The 21,091-nt window shown below is 47.8% G+C and overlaps 1 protein-coding gene across 5 annotated transcripts in view; it reads left to right on the forward strand.

Annotated features, from left to right (window-relative positions):
• Brf1 (BRF1 RNA polymerase III transcription initiation factor subunit) overlaps window positions 1-17,290 on the forward strand; it is a 51,403-nt gene extending 34,113 nt beyond the window's left edge. For 4 of the 5 annotated variants that reach the window (XM_038338275.1, XM_038338279.1, XM_038338280.1 and 1 more), the window contains 11 exons: window positions 324-450; window positions 1,048-1,087; window positions 1,172-1,264; window positions 6,980-7,243; window positions 8,736-8,797; window positions 9,419-9,500; window positions 9,579-9,634; window positions 10,409-10,665; window positions 15,750-15,801; window positions 16,320-16,491; window positions 17,043-17,290. In XM_038338275.1, the coding sequence (XP_038194203.1) occupies window positions 324-450; window positions 1,048-1,087; window positions 1,172-1,264; window positions 6,980-7,243; window positions 8,736-8,797; window positions 9,419-9,500; window positions 9,579-9,634; window positions 10,409-10,665; window positions 15,750-15,801; window positions 16,320-16,491; window positions 17,043-17,080 (1,243 nt within the window). In that variant the 3' untranslated portion in view covers window positions 17,081-17,290. The remainder of the gene's footprint in view (window positions 1-323; window positions 451-1,047; window positions 1,088-1,171; window positions 1,265-6,979; window positions 7,244-8,735; window positions 8,798-9,418; window positions 9,501-9,578; window positions 9,635-10,408; window positions 10,666-15,749; window positions 15,802-16,319; window positions 16,492-17,042) is intronic. The other variant, XM_038338276.1, reaches the window with a different exon arrangement.
• The last annotated feature ends 3,801 nt before the right edge of the window (window positions 17,291-21,091 follow it).

Genomic DNA, 21,091 nt, shown 5'->3' on the forward strand with positions numbered 1-21,091 from the left:
ATCCTGAGCTCAGTCCCCAGGACTCACATAGTAGGAAAGAACTGAGCCCACAAGTTATCCCCTGACCTCCACTTGTGTGTTGTGGCATGTATACATGCTTGTATACATGAGCACCCTCCCCACGTAAATGAACTAAACATTTTTAGTTTAAGGAAATAAAGAAAAGTTGGTAAGATTTAAACTGTGTTGGCTGTCCCAGAAGAGTCGTGCTCAGCTGTTGGGTGGGTAGGCCTCCTTCCTTGGAGACTCTTCCACCAGAACAAAGGGTAGGCATGTGGAAGTAGCGAGAGTGCCATGGGCTTTTCTCTGCTTTTCTGTCTTAGGCTCACAGAATTTGAAGACACTCCAACCAGTCAGCTCACCATTGATGAGTTTATGAAGATTGACCTGGAAGAGGAATGTGACCCTCCTTCGTACACAGCTGGACAGAGGAAGCTGCGCATGAAGCAGGTGGCTCCATACCTCCCATTACACTTGAGCTTTTTAGGAAGATTTGCTCTCTAACATTCTCATATTTGTTGGACTCTTTGGGCTGCTAACTTGGTCTTCTTGGGCCTTGAGAACGAGTCTTAGGGATGCGCCATGTGTAGAGCCTCCAAGCACTGTCCACATTGGGGCTCATGATGAGCTTTTCATCCCTGGCCCATTGAGCCCGTCCCCACAGCCAAGCTTTGTTTCTGGCTTATTCCTTGTCATCTAAGGCAGCCACCACTGTAGCCAGACTTCCTTTCATTATCGCTGAGCTTGTGACTGTGCTCATACTAGGACTGCAGTCAACAGGGAGGGCAGAGGGCCAGAGCTGGGTTGCAGCTGAGTTTTGGGTAACTCAAGGATACATTCTGCACATTGAACAGACCTGACCCTTCTGGTCAAGTTAGCTTGGGTGGGATGTTGAGGTTCTATGTTTTTATGGCTGCTTTCTAAATACCTATATGCCTGTTTGAAAGGAGAGGGCAGGTCTACAGCTCCATTCTGACCATTCCGTAGCCTTGTCAACAATGAGGCCTTGAGCTTTGACTCTTTACCAAAGACCCCTTTGTCTTTCAGCTGGAACAGGTCCTGTCGAAAAAACTAGAAGAAGTCGAAGGTAACCAACCAGTTCTCATACATGTGCTTCCTTTTTGGTAGAAAATCACCCTGCTTATTTTTTGCTCTTAACTTGTTACTTTAGGTGAAATATCCAGTTACCAGGATGCTATTGAAATTGAGCTAGAAAACAGCCGGCCAAAGGCAAAAGGGGCTCTTGCCAACTTGTCAAAGGATGGTGAGTCCTCCCTGCCATTAAGGGCCTTGAGGGCCCTAGACCAGCAGCCCTGACCTGCCCTACTCACTGGTACTTGACTCCACCCCAGTCTGCTTGTCATTCCCTGCACTGAAGCACAGAATTGCAAATCAAGTTACTGCCAGGACACTCTTCTCCATCTGTCCACAGCCCTGCATGTTCGGCACTGGGAGCCCTGCTGGCCATTTGAGCTGTTTGCAAGGCCATGGCTTTTACTCATGCCCCTGTGCTGTCTGCCCCCGTTGAAACACATATCCCAGTGTGGACTTTTCAGAGCTGCTGTAACTGTTTGTGTTGCTAGATAGTTCTCTTCTAGGCTGTTCAGAATAAAGGTATATGTCTGCTTCCTTCCTTGGGATGTAGTCTGGGGAAGCTACTCTGAGCATCCCTCTGATTGCTTGGCTGTGCTCTCTGCCCATCATACTGGCACTGTGCTAACATGTTGTGCCATGCCAGGCAAGTGTGATGTCCTTTGTGCTTCCCCTCAGTGTTTGCTTATGTCCCGTGTCCACATTAGTATTACCTAGCCACCCTTCTCAACCCCCAGTCTACCTCGCTTATCAGCTTGGGGAAAGCTGCTGAGCTTGTCTTTCTGTCCTGTCTGGGCTTTGCTCCTGTGTTAGCACCACACTGGTGCCTTCTGTGTGGCTGTTACAAGCAGTCTCTTTCCTCCCTGACTTCTGTGTGCTGACTATTCCTGTGCAGTGTGAACTCTTGTCAGTCATACTAGTTTTCAGTCATTTTGTCACTGGATTTTCCAAGTACTTGGTTCTGTCATCTACACATAGTGATTCTACTGCTGTTCTCTACCAGCTCTTAATTTCTTTCTTGAGGCTGCCTGGCCCTGCAGCATCTTGCTGATCTTGGTGACAGCAGTATATCCTCACTCCAGCTCCCATGGACTAGTGTGCATGCACTGAGCAAGTTGTTCTCTTACCTGTCATGGTGAGTAAATGCCTACTCATTGCCATCAAGAGTTTTCCTAGCTCCCTGCAAATGAGAGTTCCAGAGGATTACAGTTTCTATGGAGACCACAGGAGTTCGTACAGTGGGTGAATGTCATCCAGTGTCCTGACCGTCACACCATTGGGTTCCCTGGTTTCTGGAAGGCAACATTGGGGCCTCAGTGGCTGCTGCACTCATTCCCATCCAAGGCTTTGGTCCTGTCTGTTCGCAGAGTTGTTTGCTGCTTTTGATTTCTCTGTGTAGTGATTTTCTTTATGATCTTTTCGTAACTTAGTCTCATTTTCTAGCCGTCCTTTGCATGTACGTAGTCTGCTGCCTTCTGTTTACTAGGTCACTTACTCCTGCCTGGCTTCGTCCTTCCTTCTCATTTTACTCCACCTTCCAGGTCACCTGCTTGACTTCTCTGTTCTGAGTCTGCTGACTGGGGCACTGCATTTGGGGCACTGAACTTCTGTGAGAATTGTCATGTTTGCAGTTTCTTAGCCTCAAGATAGTTCCTCTCTTCCACATGTGAGGGAGATATGGAAATTCTGGGGGTAAGGTGTGTTCTGACATGGTTACTAACTGCTGCTTGTATTGTGCAGTAACCAGGATATATTGCTAGTATGTTCCTACTTGGTACTTAGGCATGAAGTATCCATAGACACTGCAGGGAGGCACCTTGTGTCATGGGCACAGAGGTGAGATGACATGTCCCACTTTCACTATTAATAGATATTGAGAACCTGCCACATGGTGGCTCTTCTTCAGAGCTCTGGTCTTCCCTCATTGTGATTTCCCCCAGTGGCTCTCTTATATACAGAGAGATGGCTGCTGCCATGCTGTGATTCTTAAGACTTATCTTCTACCAGGGCACTTAGCCATCCTCAAGCCTAGAGGCCTGTCCCTTGGGACACACATAGGCCCTGGTATCACTAAGTCTCTGCTTGCCCTCCTCTTTCATTTTATGTCTACCTGGAGAACTTCTCCAACACAGCAGAGACTGTGTTTGGTGGCTTGATTCAATCTGGAGCATCCTTTTTCCTTTAGTGGTTTGAAGTAAGCCTTTTTGGTAGCGTTTTCTTGGTTTTAGCTGTTTTTCCTCATGTCTTTTGTGTAATTTTTTTATTACTTTTTCTCAAACTTTATCTCTTCCTTTCCCACACATCCTGGCTTTGGAGCACAGTAGAAAACAACTGGACACAGGCAGGGTATTCTGGGTCAGATTGTACAGGCTGGGGGCAGAGGTGTGACTTTCAGATCAATTATCAGAATGTATAATGCAAATGCTACAGACTGTGTTTCTAAAGTGCCTTTAGCTTTTGAGCTTTGCCTATGGACATGTGTGGTGTAGGGAGAAGCCAGCACGTCGGTCACTGAGACTCTAGACCCATCACCACTTCTGTAATTGTGTGCTTTGTAAGGCAATCCCACCCTTCTCGCGTACTTCAGGTGGCCACTGGCTGCTTTCTGTCACTGAATTAGTAGTCTTTTCTAGGCTTTTGTACATAAATCTTTTTTTATTGATTTTTATTGAGCTCTACATTTTTTTTCTGCTCCCTTCCCTGCCTCTCCCCTCCCCTTCAACCCTCCCCCAAGGTCCCCATGCTCCCAATTTACTCAGGAGTTTTGTCTTTTTCTACTACCCATGTAGATTAGATCTTAGGGTCCTCACTGTTGTCTAGGTTCTCTGGGATTGTGATTTGTGAGCTGGTTTTCTTTGCTTTATGTTTAAAAACCACTAATGAGTGAGTACATGTGATAATTATCTTTCTGTGTCTGGGTTACCTCACTCAAAATGATGTTTTCTAGCTCCACCCATTTGCCTACAAAATTCAGGATGTTGGTTTTTTTTGTGTGTGTGTGTGTAGTACTCAATTGTGTAAATGTACCACATTATTCTTATCCATTCTTTGGTCAAGGACCATTAAGGTTGTTTTCAGGTTCTGGCTATGACCAAACAATGTTGCTATGAACATAGTTAAACACATGTCCTTGTGGCACAATTGAGCATCCTTTGGATATATACCCAAAAGTGGTATTGCTGGGTCTTGATGAAGGTTGTTTCTTAATTTTCTGAGAAATCGCCACACTGACATCCAAAGGGGTTGTACCAGCTTACATTCTCACCAGCCATGCAGAAGTGTTCCCTTTACCCCACAACCTCTCCAGCATAAGTTGTCATCAGTGTTTTTGATCTTGGCCATTCTTACAGGTGTAAGATGGAATCTCAGAGTTGTTTTGATTTGCATTTCTCTCATGAGTAAGGATGTTGAATATTTCCTTAAGTGTCTTTCAGCCATTTTAGATTCCTCTGTTGAGAGTTCTCTGTTTAGGTCTGTACTCCATTTTTTTTTATTGGATTATGTAATCTTTTGGTGTCCAATTTCTTGAGCTCCTTGTATATTTTGGAGACCAGACCTCTGTCTGATGTGGGGTTAGTGAAGATCTTTTCCCATTTTCTAAGCTGTCATTTTGTCTTACTAACCATGTCCTCTGTTTTATAGAAGCTTTTCAGTTTCAGGAGGTCCCATTTATTAATTGTTTGTTTGTTTGTTTATTTATTATTATACAATATCCTGTCTGTACACACAGAATATTCTGGTGCCAGAAGAGGGCACCAGACCTCATTACAGATGGTTGTGAGCCACCATGTGGTTGCTGGGAATTGAACTCAGGACCTTTGGAATTCCGAGCAGGCAACGCTCTTAACCGCTGAGCCATCTCTCCAGCCCCCATTTATTAATTGTTTCTCTCAGTGTCTGTGCTGCTGGGGTTATATTTAGGAAGTGGTCTCCTGTGCCAATGTGTTCAAGTGTATTTCCCACTTTCTCTTCTATTATGTTCAGTGTGGCTGGCTTTATGTCGAGGTCGTTGATCCATTTGGACCTGAGTTTTGTGCATGGTGCTAGATATGGATCTATTTTCATTCTTCTACATGTTGATATCCAATTATACCAGCACCATTTGTTAAATATGCTTTCTTTTTTCCATTTGATATTTTTTGCTTCATTGTCAAAAATCAGGTGTTTGAAGGTGTGTGGATTAATAACCGGTTCTTCTTTTTCGGTTCCATTGGTTCTCCTGTCTGTTTTTATGCCAATACCAGGCTGTTTTCAGTACTGTAGCTCTGTAGTAGAGTTTGAAGCCAGGGACTGTGATGCCTCCAGAAGTTCTTTTATTATACAGGATTGTTTTGGCTATCTTGGGTTTTTTGCTTTTCCATATGAAGTTGAGTACTGTTTCTTTTCTTTTTTCTTTTTTTTCCAAACAAAACTTTTATTCAAAAATTGCAAACATTAGGGTTAAAATTCTCAGCACCCTCAACCAGGAAACACATGCTCATACTTTATTAGCTGGAGACTGGCCCCCTCAGAACAGAAGCCCGAGCTCCCACTGCAGCTTAAAGTCTTTCAGGAACCGGGAGCCTGAAGGGTGCTCACAGGGGTTGAGTACTGTTTCTTTCAAGGTCTGTGAAGAATTTTGCTGGGATTTTCCTGGGCATTGCATTGAATCTATAGATTGCTTTTGGTAAGATTGCCATTTTTACTATGTTAATTCTGTCTATCTAAGAGCCTGGGAGATCTTTCCATTTTCTGGTGTTTTCTTCAATTTCTTTCTTTAACAATTTAAAGTTCTTGCCATACAGGTCTTCCACTTGTTTGGTTAGAGTTACTCCGAGATATTTTATACTATTTGTGGCTATTGTGAAGGGTGATGTTTTTCTAGTTTCTTTGTCAGCCCATTTATCATGTTTGTACGGAGTCTTTTATAGACATGTGTGTGCCTTGTCTTTCCTCAGCATTACTTTTATGTTGCCCACTGATAGCATGGTCCTGGTATTGTGTAGTTGCTGAAAGTGCAGTGAAGTGCTTACCATTCCTGTTGAGTGCATTCGGGTTAGTTCCAGATAAACCTGTATGCAGTCCCTGTTGATACTGATCTCCCTTGTATTGGGCAGAGTGGAATTGCTGGGTCTGAGAGGTGGTGTTGGCAAACAACTTGCACAGCAGTCACCACTATTCTTGCACTGTCAACATGCATGAGGCCAGTACCTCTGTCTTCTCTCCATCCTCTCTGATGAGGTCACCAACATGAGTTTTCAGCAGACTGAAACCGTAGAGTACAGCTTTCCTGTTCTGATTGGTCTAGTTGGAGTGTCTTTCAGGACTCCATGGCTGTGCTGTCTCCTGCTGTTGTGCCCCTCATGTGTTCTCTATACTGGCAGGTCTTTTTATTTGGGTTCTGTGTTTTCTGAGCATTGGCGCTCTTTACATGTTCTAGACTGTCCTTTCAGACATTATCTAAGAAGAAGCTACGGCTCACCTTTGTCTTGACAGTGTCTTTCACAGGGCAGACATTATAATTCTTTTTTTAAAAAATCATAATTATTTCAAAATCTTTTTATTTATGTTTTATGGGTTCTGCTTTAGTGTTGTTGAAGGTATTTTTGCCTAAATCTAGATCACAAACTTTATCTTTCCTGACTGTTCTTATGCTCTCAGATACCACATTTAAGTCAGCTTTTGCACAGAGCATGAGGAATAAGCCAGGCCATTCTTGCACGTGGGCAACCAACACCATTTGCTGGCAGGACCATGCTTTCTCTGCTGCAGAAAAAGGCATGCTTTTTGGTAGTTTTTGTATTCTTGGTTATTTTGCAGCTTTGCAAAATATGTTTCTGTTACAAAAGTGGGCTCTCTCTGGCTTTCTGCCTGGTTGACAGGTGGTGTGCGAATCGTGTGTCCCTAGGCTCCGGTGAGGACGCCACATCCAGCCCATTCTGTGAGGAAGACACGGAGGATGAAGAGCTGGAGGCTGCTGCCAGCCACATGAACAAGGACTTTTATCGAGAGCTCCTGGGGGATGATGACAGCTCGGAAGCAGCACAAGGTCCTGATGGGGGCAGCAGGCCCCTCGCCCTGGAGTCCTTACTTGGCCCATTGCCCACAGCAGCCAGTCTGGGCATCTCTGATTCCATCCGAGAGTGCATCTCCTCCCCAAGTGGGGACCCCAGTGAGTGCCCTGGGACAGGGGACGTTTATAGTCTGAAGGGTCCCCCGCTGTGGATTGGACCATAATTACGGGCTTGGATGAGGCACTGCTAGGCCCCTGCACCATAGTCAACAGTCCCTGTGTGCGCTAGTTTCATTTATCTTGCTGTGATGAATATCCTGTCAAAAGCAACTGTTGGGAACCGTTGTGACTTACAATTCCAGGTTACACTTGATCATTTCAGGGAAGTCAAGGCAGGAACTCAAACAACTAACCACATCACATCCATAGTCAGTAGCAAAAAGGAAAAAAAACAAAAAACAAACACATCGTTGCTTGGTTTGCTCCTATCTAGCTTTCTCCTGTCTTTCCTAGTTTAGGACCCCCTGCCTGGGGAATGCCCCCACCACAATGAACTGTGTCTTTCTACATCAATTAACAATCAAGACAGTGCCCCACAGACTTGCCCATAGGCACACCTGATAAAGATGTTGTTTCAATTGAGACTCTCGTCCCAGGTGACTCTAAATTGTGTGACAAGTTGTCATCTAAAACTAACCATCACACAGGGTAAAGAGCTGGGGATGTGCCAGCTGGCCTTGTAATCTGGCTCTGCTCTCCTGACCTTTGCTAGAGGGTAGGGCCTCTCAAATGGGTGGAACAATTGAGAAATGGGGCTATATGAGGGGTAGACCTAAGTTGGGGAGGCAAAATGCTTCACCTGTGGACCAAGTATGTAGAGGACAGTTGAGTGTCTGCTTTGAAGGAGCAGGTAATTCAGAGCAATACAAAGGGACTTGTCAACCTGAGCTTAGGGAACCCAGAGCAGAAAAGCAAGGGAAGTGGGGCAGACTTCAGAGAGCCTCGAGGGGTGGGTGGTCTGACCACTAATGAATTACCCCAGGGTTTCAGCCTTAAGAGCTGAAGACAACACCTTAAAAGTCCAAGCTGTGTGGGCCATTAGGTGGGTGAAAGTGGGGTGCTGAAGGGGTTGCCTGGCATCTAGAAGAGTAGGATACTGGTGGAAGAATCAGTGGTCTGCTGGATTCCACCTTAGACTCTTCTAGCAGCTCTGCACCTAGTCCTTGAGCTTACTTTTCTTGTTGAGGATGCAGGAAATATTCCCTGTGCCTGCTTTCTTTCTTCTTTTCCTCCTCCTCCTCCTCTTTCTTCTCCTTCTTCTTTCTAGACAGGGTTTCTCTTTTCTCTATGTAACAAACAGTTCTGGCTGTCCTGAAACTCACTCTATAGACCAGGCCAGCCTCAAACTCACAGAGATCCATCTACTTCTGCTTCTTGAGTGCTGGGATTAAAGGTGTGCTCCACTACCCCTTGGCCTTTTTTTTTTTCCTGGTTTCTTTCTTGATGGGCAAGTGTTAAGGTGACATTCTCCCAAAGGAGGTTCTTGCAGCCCCTTTGCCCCAGCCCTTAGTCCCTGAGTCCTAAGTATCCCCATGGTGAACAGTATCTGCTAGGGCAGCCTGTGTGACACTGATGGGGTTCTTCTCTCTAGAAGACACTTCAGGAGACGGGGAGCTGGACCTCAGTGGCATCGATGACCTTGAAATTGACAGAGTAAGCGTGCCCCCGGCTCCCTTTGTCCCCAGTGGTCGAGACTTATGGAGGGTAAAGTATGGTTGAACTAGGTTCAAGGCCTGTCATTCACCTTTAGCCTCTCTGAGCTTTGTGGCTTTCTCAGACATTCCATGATAGGTGAGTGGTCTCAAGTTGTAGTGCCTATGATTCAGACATGACCCTTGGACTCCCTCCTCCAAGCTCCCTTCCAAAGCAGCCTCAGTTGTCATGTGCCCTTCCTCTGAAACCCCAAACAACCTCAACCAGGACCATGTTGGGAAGGACCTGAGCTCTGCACCTGCTCTTGGCTCCCATTGCATCACAAATATATTGCATATCTTTAATCCCCAAATCCCAGGGGCCCCAGACTATACACTAACACTTGGCTATGTATCTTAGAGATCTAACAAGGCCTAGGAACTACGAATACTGGCTTATGGCTGCAGGGTAAAGTTGGCAGAGGAGGACAAAGGACTGACAGGTTTTTTTGAAGGAAGGCCTTCCCATATCCTTTCTTTAGCAATTTAAGCTTATAAATAGGAAGCTAGTTTCTGAGAGATCTTGGCACATGTCAGAATTCAACGTCAGAGATCTGAAGCTGCTTCACTGTGCTTCCCACAGTACATCTTGAACGAATCAGAAGCCCGGGTAAAAGCTGAGCTGTGGATGCGTGAGAATGCCGAGTACCTGCGGGAGCAGAGGGGTAAGTACACATCCAAGTACTCTCCCCAGGTCCCAGCATATGTCCCTTGCTGAAGCCTACTGCTTTTTCATCTTACAGAGAAAGAAGCAAGAATAGCAAAGGAAAAGGAGCTTGGTATCTATAAGGAGCACAAGGTGGGTACCTCTTGACAGGACTGCCTAACTCAGCCTTAGTGTTGGCTGACAGGAGGAAACCATTTGGGAACACCTCTCCCCTGTATCCATAGGAGCCTGAATGGGACAGGCAGTGGAAGCCATAGGACCCACATCCCTGGCTGCCAGGTTATTATTGCTTGCTCCATCATAGATGGTTGTACCATGTAGCTTTACCGTGAGATATCCTGCGCAAAAGCTAAGGAGACCAAATTGAGATGTAGGACTGGACTCGGATTATTTCATGGGCTTCAGGTCCTTGTTGAGGACACGAGAGACCCTATCTTTGTTCCTATATTCTTTGATAACAGGTGGACAGTCTTGGTAACTTGGCTCAACTGCTCCCTCTGGGGTTTCAGCCTCCCAAGTGTAAGTTGTTGAACCTTTTAGGAGCCAAGTGAGAAGATGTGATGCTGGCAAAACCCGAGGTCCAGGGTGGGGGCTCAGAGAATGAGTGGTACTTGCCTCAAAGGAAGACTAGAGACTTGGGTAGGGAAGTGGGTCCCAAAACTCCATGCTACCAAGCATCATGTTCCATGCTGTATGATGTACTTTCCTTTTCTGTAGACAAGAAAGACTTTGCTAGGAAGTATAGATATGCAGGAACTGGGGTAACCAGTGTCAGAGCTGGGAGCTGCCAAGATAGATCCAAGCCAGTTTTCTGTGCCCGTCCAGATGGGCAACAGCTGTGGCTCAAGGGTAGATGGCAGGTGTGAAGCTAGCATATGACAGGAGTTTTTTGTTTGTTTCATTCAGCCCAAGAAGTCTTGCAAACGCCGGGAGCCAATCCTGGCCAGCACAGCTGGGGAGGCTATTGAAAAGATGCTGGAACAGAAGAAAATCTCCAGCAAGATCAACTACAGTGTGTTGCGGGACCTTAACAGCAAGGGTGGGGGCAGCCCATCCAGGGAGGACTCACAGCCCCCAGAGCGTGCCAGCACCAAGAAGTTGTCAAGAAGGAAAAGAGCAGCTAGCAGGAGTAGTGCTGACCCTGGGACAAGCATGGGGAAAAGGTACTATCCGGCCCCTTGGACTGGGTGTCTGCCTGGGAAGAAGCCAGCAGAGGACTAGGCCCCCATCTTGGCTGTTGTTTGCAGCCAGAACTTCAGGAGCCACACTTGTCCCACTGTATGCTGAGTGCTAACAAGCCCATCTGATCCAGATGTGGGTGCCCTGACCCCCCACCCCTACTTCGGGGTCCCAAAGTTAAGAGGCTTCTGGCAGCAGCAGATCTACTCCATCTCCAGAAAGCAGTTGGACACTTAGTGCTAATGGGTTCTTACAGCCCTCCCATACCCACACCCCTTCTGTACTCCTGAGGCTGCACAATTGGCTCTGTTGAAAGAGAGGATGCAGGCACAGTGACATCTCTGGTGGAGGCAGAAATCCAGTCAAGGGCCAGAGCAGGCCAGCCTTAGCATGGTGGGTCAGTGTTCCTCTGCAGCTTGACAAGGGGGTATTTGAGGGTGGCTGCATGTGGTCTTCCTTACTCTTGGGTGGTAGCTGCCAATTTCCCTGATGAGGTCCCAACTTAGTTCATTCCTTTGTCTCTAGAGATAGGCTGGATATCCAGTGTGGCTACTGTCCACCTGCTGAAACTCCTGTAAGGTGCTGCCTGTTCAGTCTCCATGTTTGAATTAGCCATAGCTTTTCCAGGAGGAAAGTCAGACGTGCTTTCTTCTATCTTAGTGGAGCAGACATCCTTTGTATGTCTCTGTTGTGTTTCTTCCCTTTTGCTGTTGGTGGAGTTTTGTTTTCTTCCTTAATAATATAAAGCTATTATAGTACCCAGGAGGGTGAGGCAGGAGGATGGTGAATTCAAGCTCAGCCATGGCTATAGTGGTTAAGAGATACGTGAGTTCAGTTTCCAGCCCCCATTTCAGGCAGCTTCTGTAACTCCAGGGGATCTGTATTCTCTTCTGACCTCCACAGGTAACCATACAAACACAGTATCACCTTACACACATGTGCGTACAAGCGCTCACACGTGTGCACACACACGTGATAGGTAGGTAGGTAGATGTAAGTATTAGACAGAGAGAGAGACAAAAAGAAGCATACCAGGTATGGCACACACCTTTACTCTTCACACTTAGAAGGCAGAGGTCGATGGATCTCTGAGTTCAAGGCCAGCATTTTCTATATAGCAAATTTCAGGCCAGTTAGGCTGTGTGGTGAGACCATGTTTCAAGAAGAGGAGGAAAAGGAGAAGAGGGAGGGAGGCAAGAAAGCAAGCAATACCAAACTAGCAGTCGTGTGCCAGTCCACTTAGTCTGGCCATTTTACAGCTTTTGAGCTTGGTAGCATTGTTCATAAAGTTCTTTTCTGTGCCCAGATTGTGGAGGGGAGTCGGGAAGCAGAAGCAGGTGGATCTCTGTGAGTTCGAGGCCAGCCTGGTCTACAAGAGCTAGTCCAAAGCCACAGAGAAACTGTCTTGAAAAAACAAAACAAACAAACAAAAAACAAACAAACAAAAAAAACAAGGTCTTACTATGTACTTGAACTTTTATTTTTTTCCCACGCCACAAGAGGGCATGGGAAATCACACACACACACACACACACACACACACACACACACACACGACACAGAACCGTTCTATGACAGACACACAGACCCGGGGTTCGAACCCAGGACCTCGCATGCACAAGCGCCGCGCTTAACAGGCTGAGCTATCGCCCAGCTCTTACTTGAACTTTTAATTCTCCTGTTTCCTCCTCATGAGTGCTAGAATTATAGGTGTGTGCCATCACTCCAGTCTTTTTTTTTTTTTTTTTTTTTTTGGTTTTTCGAGACAGGGTTTCTCTGCAGCTTTTTTAGAGCCTGTCCTGGACCTAGCTCTTGTAGACCAGGCTGGCCTCGAACTCACAGAGATCCGCCTCCCTCTGCCTCCCGAGTGCTGGGATTAAAGGCGTGCGCCACCACCGCCCGGCTCCAGTCTTTAATATCTTTGTGTTTGCATTTTTTATATCATAAGTCTGATCCAGCTGAAACTTACTTTGGCAAAAGGAGTAAGATAAAAGCCACACTCAGATTTCTGGGTGGATGCTGTAGACAGGGTCTGTCTGAAAGAAGCCCATCCCACAGTTGGCTCAGGTGACCCAAGTCTCCTGTTGCCAAGCTGATGGTTACTTTACTTTGTACAGCCCGGCAGTGTTTGGTTGGCCTAATTCTTGAGAACACTTTTGTACATGGCCTGTTATTTTGTCTGTAAACTGGGAATGAGGTGTCTAGGCTAGGCTTCTTCTCACTCTCACCACTTTGTTTGGCACAGGGGATGTCCTCACAGGCTCCCCTTGCCCCAGTCGGTGGTACACTTGTACCACCTTTAGTTCCCAGGCCCTGATGTGGCTGACTCAATAGGATCTTTCTGTGATTCCTTTCAGCTGCTTCTGTATATAGGCATGTACTTAATTTCCCTCTGTCATTACGTTTCAGAACCCATAGGGGGTCCCTTGTTGCTACAAGGCCTTCCTTTGACCCGTTGGTGCCTCAGGTTGTATGTTGGCTATACTGAATACTGAGTCAGTATGGGTGCTTTAGGTAGGAATTTCTTCAGAAAGGAGTTTGATTTTCTCAACTGCTCTTTCCAGTCTCTTTGTATGGTCACACAACCTCTCTCTTTGAGATTACTAAGTAGAGAACTGTGGACTGAATTCCCATTGCAGCTCTTCCTTGCACATATATTAGGTCAAATAGGGCAGGAACTAGGGCTTGGCCCTGCCTTGACCACCCAGAAGCATTCTCAGTTCTGCTTATTGTGGCCTGTATCACTACCTTTGTCTGTCTAGCTGTAGCTAGAAATGGGTACAGGAGTCTGATGACTCTGAGCACTCACAGGTTCAAGTTGAAGTTCAACTAGGCTGCTACTGTCAGTGCTGGGAGGAGAATCTTGTCCTAATGTAGTGACTCAAGTATCCTTTGTGGTCATGGCCAGGAGAAGCCTGCTAGAGTCAGAGTTTGTGAATACTTAATATCTTGAGGGGTTATAAAGGCCTCGAGGCTAGGGTACCCCCACCATTGCACTCATGTCTCTGCCCTTACTCAGCATGGCCAGTTCAGACAGTTGCATCAGGGAAAGAAAAAAGACCACAGGGCTCCAGAATCTCAGCTTTTTTTTAATAGCTATGACAAACTGTCTAAGACAACCCCTTCTCAGGAGCGGTCTGGCAGGTGAGGTTGGTGTAGACTCAGCATCTTCCTCTAGGAAGGCGTTACCCTAATGGTTCCAGTGCTCCAGGCTTACACAAAGCTTCTTGGCTTTCCCAGGTCAGACTCAAGCAGGCTTCAGCTCAGTAGAGTCAGTACCCAGACCCCACATGTAACCCCCACCTGCCCTGTGTGTAGGACATGGGGTGTTTATGAAAATGGAGCATTTATGGTCAAGACTGAAAGACTGACAGCAGCCTGTGTCTGATAGGGGTTGTCCCTGGAACTGAAGCTTTGATCTGTGTAACGCGTGCTGCATTTATTCTCTGGGTAGTCACAGGCAGGCTTGGCCGGCTGCTTTTGGGTGTCCATGGGGCTTAGAAAGGCCACTAACTCCTGTAAGAAGGCTTCAGCTCCCTGGCTAAGGTATTCTCTGCCGTCTGCCTACTACAAGAGTCTCTTTTCAGTATCATCAGAATATTCAGTCATAGCTGGGCAGATCTGGGCCTCAAAGGGCCCAGCACAGAGCATGATTCAAGGCTGTTTTTTTAGTTTTTCTTTTTGAGACAGGTTTTTCTGTAGCTTTGGAGCCTGTCTTGGTACTAGTTCTTGTAGACCAGGATGGTCTCAGACTCACAGAGATCCACCTGCCTCTGCCTCCCAAGTGCTGGGATTAAAGGCGTGCGCCACCATCACCCAGCTTATGATTTAAGGCCTTTACCTATTTATATAGTTGTGCCCTGGAAGAAAGGAGTCTTGAGCCTCCCATGCCCAGAGCCCATTTACACTGACTTAGATTAAGATTTATTTATTATGTATACAGTGTTCTTTCTGCAGTCCAGAAGAGGGCACCAGATCTCATTACAGATGGTTGTGAGCTACCATGTGGTTGCTGGGAATTGAACTCAGGACCTAACTGTTTTCCTAACACAGGAATTGAAAGCAGCCCATGCTCTTAACCTCTGAGCCATCTCTTCAGGCCCCTCCCTCCTTTCTGTTCCTTGTGGATGTGCTGTCAAAGGTACCTTTGTGTTTGGAAATCCTAGGGACATTGAAGGTAGGCCCAAGATGGAGGTAGTGCTGGTAAAAATGATGTGGTGGTTCTGTGAGGCAGGTGGGGGCAGATGTAGGTTTGTCCACCTCTTTCTCTTCATAACTGTCTATCCCTCTTCCTCATTTTCCCCTGGTTACAGATTGACCAGGAAAGGTGTCATGGAATCTTGCCTCACATGTCTGTCCAAAGGGGTAGAAAAATAGTCCAGTGCCTTGACCTTGGGGTGCCTACTACATAATCAAAGGGGGGGGCACCTGGTGAATCTTCCACTTCTAGGGGTGTCAAGGTTTCTCTGTGTAGCCCTGGCTGTCCTGGAATTCACTCTGTAGACCAGGCTGGCCTCAAACTCCAAGTGCTGGTATTAAAGGCATGCCCCGCCACCATCCAGCTGGAACTTGCTTTTTTATATTGTGTTTATAAATCTCCCATCCATGACAGAATGATGGCAGTCATTGATTAATGAAAGACAGCAGGTCAAACCAGGATGGACACAGTAACAGTGGTGTTCCGGGTAGTAAAACTGAGGAACAGGGGAGACCTAAGGTCAGAAGGAGGCCTAAGGATAGGAAGAGAGACTTGGGTAAGACCAGTGCAATAGTAGCAGAGGTAGTGAAAGTTGTGTGTCTCTGGAAAGGTATACCTGTGGAGTAGCAAGGCTGGGCTCCAGAGTGCAGCTGGACCTGCCATGAGACCATGCATCTGCCTGGTCAAGGGCCTCAGTCCTGCTAGTCAGTGATGGTCAGCAGGCAGGTATGAACTGAGGCTGTAGAGTGTGAGCCTTCCTGGACAGGGCCTCAGTCTCGGTGTGGTACACACACAGACATGTGCACACACTCGCCCCCTCTCTCTCTCCACATCTACCTGAACTGAGACTGCTTTTATACTTTCTTTCAGGTTGAAGCCTCTGGTGTCTACACAGCCAGCTAAGAAGGCAGCTGTGGGAGAGGTATGTTGTCCTGCACAGCTGGGGCAGGGCCTCAGGAACTCAAGTTGCTATTAGACTTGGCAGGGCGAGGCCCAGTTGGTTTCTGCACCAGCGCTGGCCTGGCTCCAGCAGAGAATCCTGAAGCTCAGGGTATGAGAGTGCCCAGGTCACGGAAGTGAGCAGGCAATGGTACAGGCAACCTATGTGCCTGCTTCTCTGGGATTGAGGATAAGCTAACTGCCAACTGCCACTGTGGACTAGTGTGGGCAGAGGCTAGACTGCGTGCCACAGGGCCCTCCTTTCCTTTCCTCAGTTGATAACAGCTTTTGGGGAAAGGAGGCCTGGGACTTCATAGCCCCAGGAAGCCAGAAGGAACTTCTAGGTACTAGGGGGCAGACTGATCCTCTGGCCAGCTCAGATGTGGGGCAGGAGCTCTGAAGAGTGCCTGTGCCCACACTGAGAAAGCCTGAGGGTCCCTTACAGTCGGGAGGGCAGCGCATACTCTGCTTCTGTCCCAGAGACAGGCCTTCTCTTTCCAGGCCTTGCTTTTAAGTTCCCCTGCCCTGGGAGCTGAACCCATCAAGCCATCAGCTGTCTTGGTGGAGAGTGGCCCTGTGTCCTACCATCCTGACGAGGATGCAGATGAGGAGGACGCTGAAGAAGAGGATGGAGAGCCTTGCGTCAGTGCTCTGCAGATGATGGGTGGCAATGGTGGGTAGAGCCCGCCCACACCACTATGGGAACACTACAAGAACTCTGAGGGGGCATCCAGAGAAACAAAGATATAGCCATCCACCCAAGTAATTTCCAAATATGGGCCTATGGCTACAAACTATATTCAAAGAAGGGAACTAGGACACTTAGAATTGTCCATATTGATCTGAGGCTCTTGAGTATGCTAGAAGGAGCTAGACAAAGGCTGGAAGGCCAGCTCCACAAGGAAGGTGAGACATCTGCTATGAAGATGAGGTTTCTGGGTGTGTTGGAAGTCAGAAGGGGGGACTGTTCCACCAGTAGAGAAATGTCTGGGTTGGCCATACTGTTTACAGTGCCAGGAAGGAGCCAAAGCCCCCACACAGGGCACATACCAGTCTACCAGCCCCAAAGATTTCTGGGAGTAGATTGAAATGGTGGGCCTTCAGGTGGTGGGACCTGTGAGATAAGGCAATGGAGTTGGGGCTGGGAGCTAGGAACATGAAGGTGGGTGTCCGTGGCAACAGAGGACTGCCTGGATTTTGACAGCTGTCCTCTGTGTTTTACAGATTACGGTTGTGATGGTGACGAGGATGATGGCTACTAAGTGGAACTCAAGGCTGGACTCCAAGTATATCTGTGGGGGTCAGATGGGCCCTGGGGCACGGCTCACAGGCATGATTTCTGGACTCAACCAGTCAATCACTGCCCCGCTTGATTTGAAGTTCTCTTTCCATGGCCACATTGGGGGCCCCATCATACTGTTGGGAATCATGTTTTGAGCAATGTAAGGAATATTTTTGCCCAGCAAGGGAAACCAGCTGTGTGTTTATGTGTAATGAAACATGGTCAGAGAACAGCCTGGTCATGGCTTATACCCTACTAGTCAGTGATTCTCCAGAAATCCCCAGGCAGGCTTTGTGTGTTCCTGTCATAAGGAGATCAAAGCACAAAGGGGCTTTACTTACGAAGTAGAACCTTGGTCTTAGCTTGCTGCCAGTGTTCTGCCCGCCCTTCATGCCCTGGACGGATAGGTGTTGGGCAGAAGATGTGTGGCAGTTACTGCTGTATGGTTAGCAGCCGTAGTCTGGAGCCCCTGCCTTTCACTGCAGTCGCAGCTTCCTGTGGAGGCGGACATGAGCTCTGCCACCTCTGATGTCCGTTCACTGTATGGAGCCACCGGGAGCATTACAGGCCTCAGCCTTTCGCACAGGACTCATCAAGTTCATCAGCAGAGCTCAGAAACTGGAAACCTGGAGACCACACGCATTTGCTAATGTCCAGCACAACCTGTGTGGAGTTCTGTCAAGGAGGCCCGCAAGCTGTTTCCTCATGAGAAGGCTCAGGACTATCCTCAGTGCACTTAACTCGGGTCTCCTAGATGCAGCCCTGGATGTGAGTCTTCACTATATGGGCTAAGGCGGAGTACTGGTCTCTGTTTCAAATCAAGAGGGGGACCAGGCTTGAAATGATGAGGTGTGGGGGTGCTGCTGATGAAAGTAGATGGGTGGGATAGATAAGGAGTGATTTTGGTGAGAAGATCGCAAAATACTTTCGGATTTTGGAGTGTGGAATTATGGAATTAAGGATCCTTCCTAGGGTGGGGGCCAGCTTCACAGGAGTGAGGTCCAAACCATGGTAGGGAGCCATGACACTGGTCCAGAGTATTTTTAGGGTGTTTGTATACTTACATGTGACAGGATTTACCTATGGCATGGAAAGAGTACAGGGATGAGGGGTGGCAGGTAAGAACTGCAGGAATAGGGCTGGAGAGTGGCTCAGAGGTTAAGAACACTGGCTGCTCTTCCAGAGGTCCTGAGTTCAATTCCCAGCAACCACATGGTGCCTCACAACCATCTATAATGAGATCCGGTGCCCTCTTCTGATGTGCAGGCATACATGGAGGCAGAATGTTGTATACATAATAAATAAATCCTAAAAAAAAAAAAAAAAAAAAAAAAAAGAACAACTACTTCAGGAATAGAAACAAGTACCCTGGAACAGGAGTTGAGGCCTCTCCCCAGCTGTGCCTTTTTTCTTGTGAGATAGCAAGAAGGGTCTTGTCAAGGCTGGACAATGGGCAAGAGCCAGGAAGAAGTAATTGAGTCCCACACTACTAAGGAGAGGGCTGAAGAAAGTCAGGACGGAGGGGGACAGTGAGAATTGACTCTAGAAGATGGGTGAGTAACATAGTGGGAGGTCCTGAAATGGTTGAGACCCAGGTACTGAGGAGTAGGTCCCAGTAGGGGACATCCGTGAAGCGGGCAAGGGTACCTCTGGGTTGAGGCCACAGCCTTGTGTGAGCTGCCTCCAGCGTTAGTGTAAGGCTCAAGGAGGCATTGGGTCTGTATGACCCTGTTCTGTGCTCTTTTCTGACTGAGATTACCACATTATCCCTTTGCCTCGGATCTTCCCAGAGTGCAGAGCAGTGCCTTAGGCAGTCTCCTGGGACAGAACCAGGCTCACCACATTGAACCTTAGAAGAGGGAAGGAGGGGAAGAGGGGGTCCATTGGGTTCTAGACTGCATTCTAGCCTGGGATCCTGTCTGGTCTGCACATTTGAGTGCTCATTAGACAGGAAGTCCTACTTTCTCTGCCTCTTTTATCCTCTCCTGCTGCCTTCCTGCCAGCGGAGGGGGTGGAGGGTGTAGGGGAAGCAGCCCGCAGGCTGCACTACCCAAGTTTCTTGCCAGCTACCTGAACTGAGGAACCTCGTACTTGGTGGTTCCCACCATCCTTTGCAAGCTGGTGAGTACCAGGGCAAGACAGTATCACATCTGAGCTTAGCAGAATGTGTGCTTGTCTTTAGAGGTCACTGAGGCCACAGAGTGAGAGAGGTCAGCAGTAGAGGGCATGGTGGCGCTGTCCCACTTGTAGTTCTTCCATCCAGAGCTATTGGGCCCAGGAAGAGCTTGTGCAGCCTACCCTGGACCCCAATTTACTATCTAGCTGCTTTTCCCAACTGTATACCTACTGGAGCAGGAGTGAAATAAGCCCTGTGGGGGTGGGGCACTCCTTTTATACCTGGTTAGAAGGTGGAGAGTGAGCTCTGACCATGTCACCTCCTTTGGTCATATCCTTGGCACCTGTCCAGGACCCAGGGGGACATGCACACCTTGCCCTTGCTCCAGCCACAGTAGGAGTCCATTCCTCTCCCACACATAATTTGGCCATGGGTTCAGCTAAATGGATATTTGCCACCCTCTGATTTTTGCCTCTGTGCTTGAAGTAGCTATCACCTGATGCTAGATGATAGGGACCCTACAGGAAACTCCAGAGGCCAAAGAAGCAGGGCCTTAATGGGTGTTGCTAATGAGGGAGTGGGGTGCATGCATCTTAGGAGCACCTGTTAGACCCAATATTCCTCCTCATCCTCCCTTCTTAGAGGCATAGGATAGGGACTAAGTGAAGAAAGGGGGCCTGAGAGTGGCTGCTTTGTACCCTCTACAGGCTGCTGCCTACATGGTGGATAATGCGGGTTCTAATTGCTCTCTGCTCAGCAATTTAGGCTGAGTTAGAAGCACTGACCCGTTTTGTTATAGACTGGAACTGGAACTGGGTCAAGGGTGGCTTTTTATTGTTGGTAGTATGGTTCTGGGTTTCTGGGTTTGGGTTTTTTTGTTGTTTTATTGCTGTTTGTTTTTGTGGAATTTTTGTTCTTGTTTTTTTTGTTTGTTTTGTGTTTTGTTTTGAGGCAGGGCTGTCCTGGAACTCACTCTGTAGGCCAGGCTAGCCTCAGATTCAGATATCTGTCTGCCTCTGCCTCCTGAGTGCTGGGATTAAAGGTGTGAGCCAACACCGCCCAGCAGGGTGGTTTCTTGAGAGTTCTTCCAGTCTAGGGAACCAAGCCTGGGCCAGCCCTGGAAGGCCTTGATTTAGAGAAGAGATTACTGGAGCCAGAGCATGATGCAGGCCACCAGCCCTGCAGGCCCACAACCCCTCTGCAACCCTTGCAAGCTCTGGGCACACCCTAACTGGAACTGAATGTTGTAAATCAGTGTAGACGGGGGTGTCTGACTTCATTTGCCCCTCCTTGAAGCATATAGTCTCTGAAGCCTTGGATGTAACACTTTTCAGGCAAGCCTGTGGCAGTGACTGAAATCTTGGGCCCCTTCTGGCCACAGAGGAAGCTCTGTGATCATTGGAGCAAAACACCTGCTTGACTTCTCCCTAGTCCAACCCATTTCTGTTACTCTGCTGAGGTGGAGGGACCAAGTTTCTCCATACCCCAAGAGTAAGAGGTCCCCTGATGGCTGTACCCAGGGCGGTGACGAACGCAATACAGGTTGGTGTTGCATATGGCAATGGTGATGTCTGTTGAGTGTCCCCACCATTACCTTCTGAGGCTCCCTTCCTGTCCTCTCTGCACATTCTTCAGCCTCCTTTGAAGCTTGCAAGGCCTCTGCACCTATCTTAACAGCCTAGCCAAGGACAACGGGCGTACTCCAAGAAAGCATTGGGAGCACTTTGGAGGAGGTAGCCTGCTTCCTGAGGTGCTGTAAGTTTACTTATCCCTGTCAGGACTGGGCTCCCCACATGACCTATAAGGTTGTGTGCCTTGCCCTGGAGGTAGGCAAGCATGAGTTTGATCACTCATGAGAGTGTGTACTTCCTCGAG

The sequence above is a fragment of the Arvicola amphibius genome, chromosome 7 (genome assembly GCF_903992535.2).
Source record: "Arvicola amphibius chromosome 7, mArvAmp1.2, whole genome shotgun sequence".
Classification (NCBI taxonomy): domain Eukaryota; kingdom Metazoa; phylum Chordata; class Mammalia; order Rodentia; family Cricetidae; genus Arvicola; species Arvicola amphibius.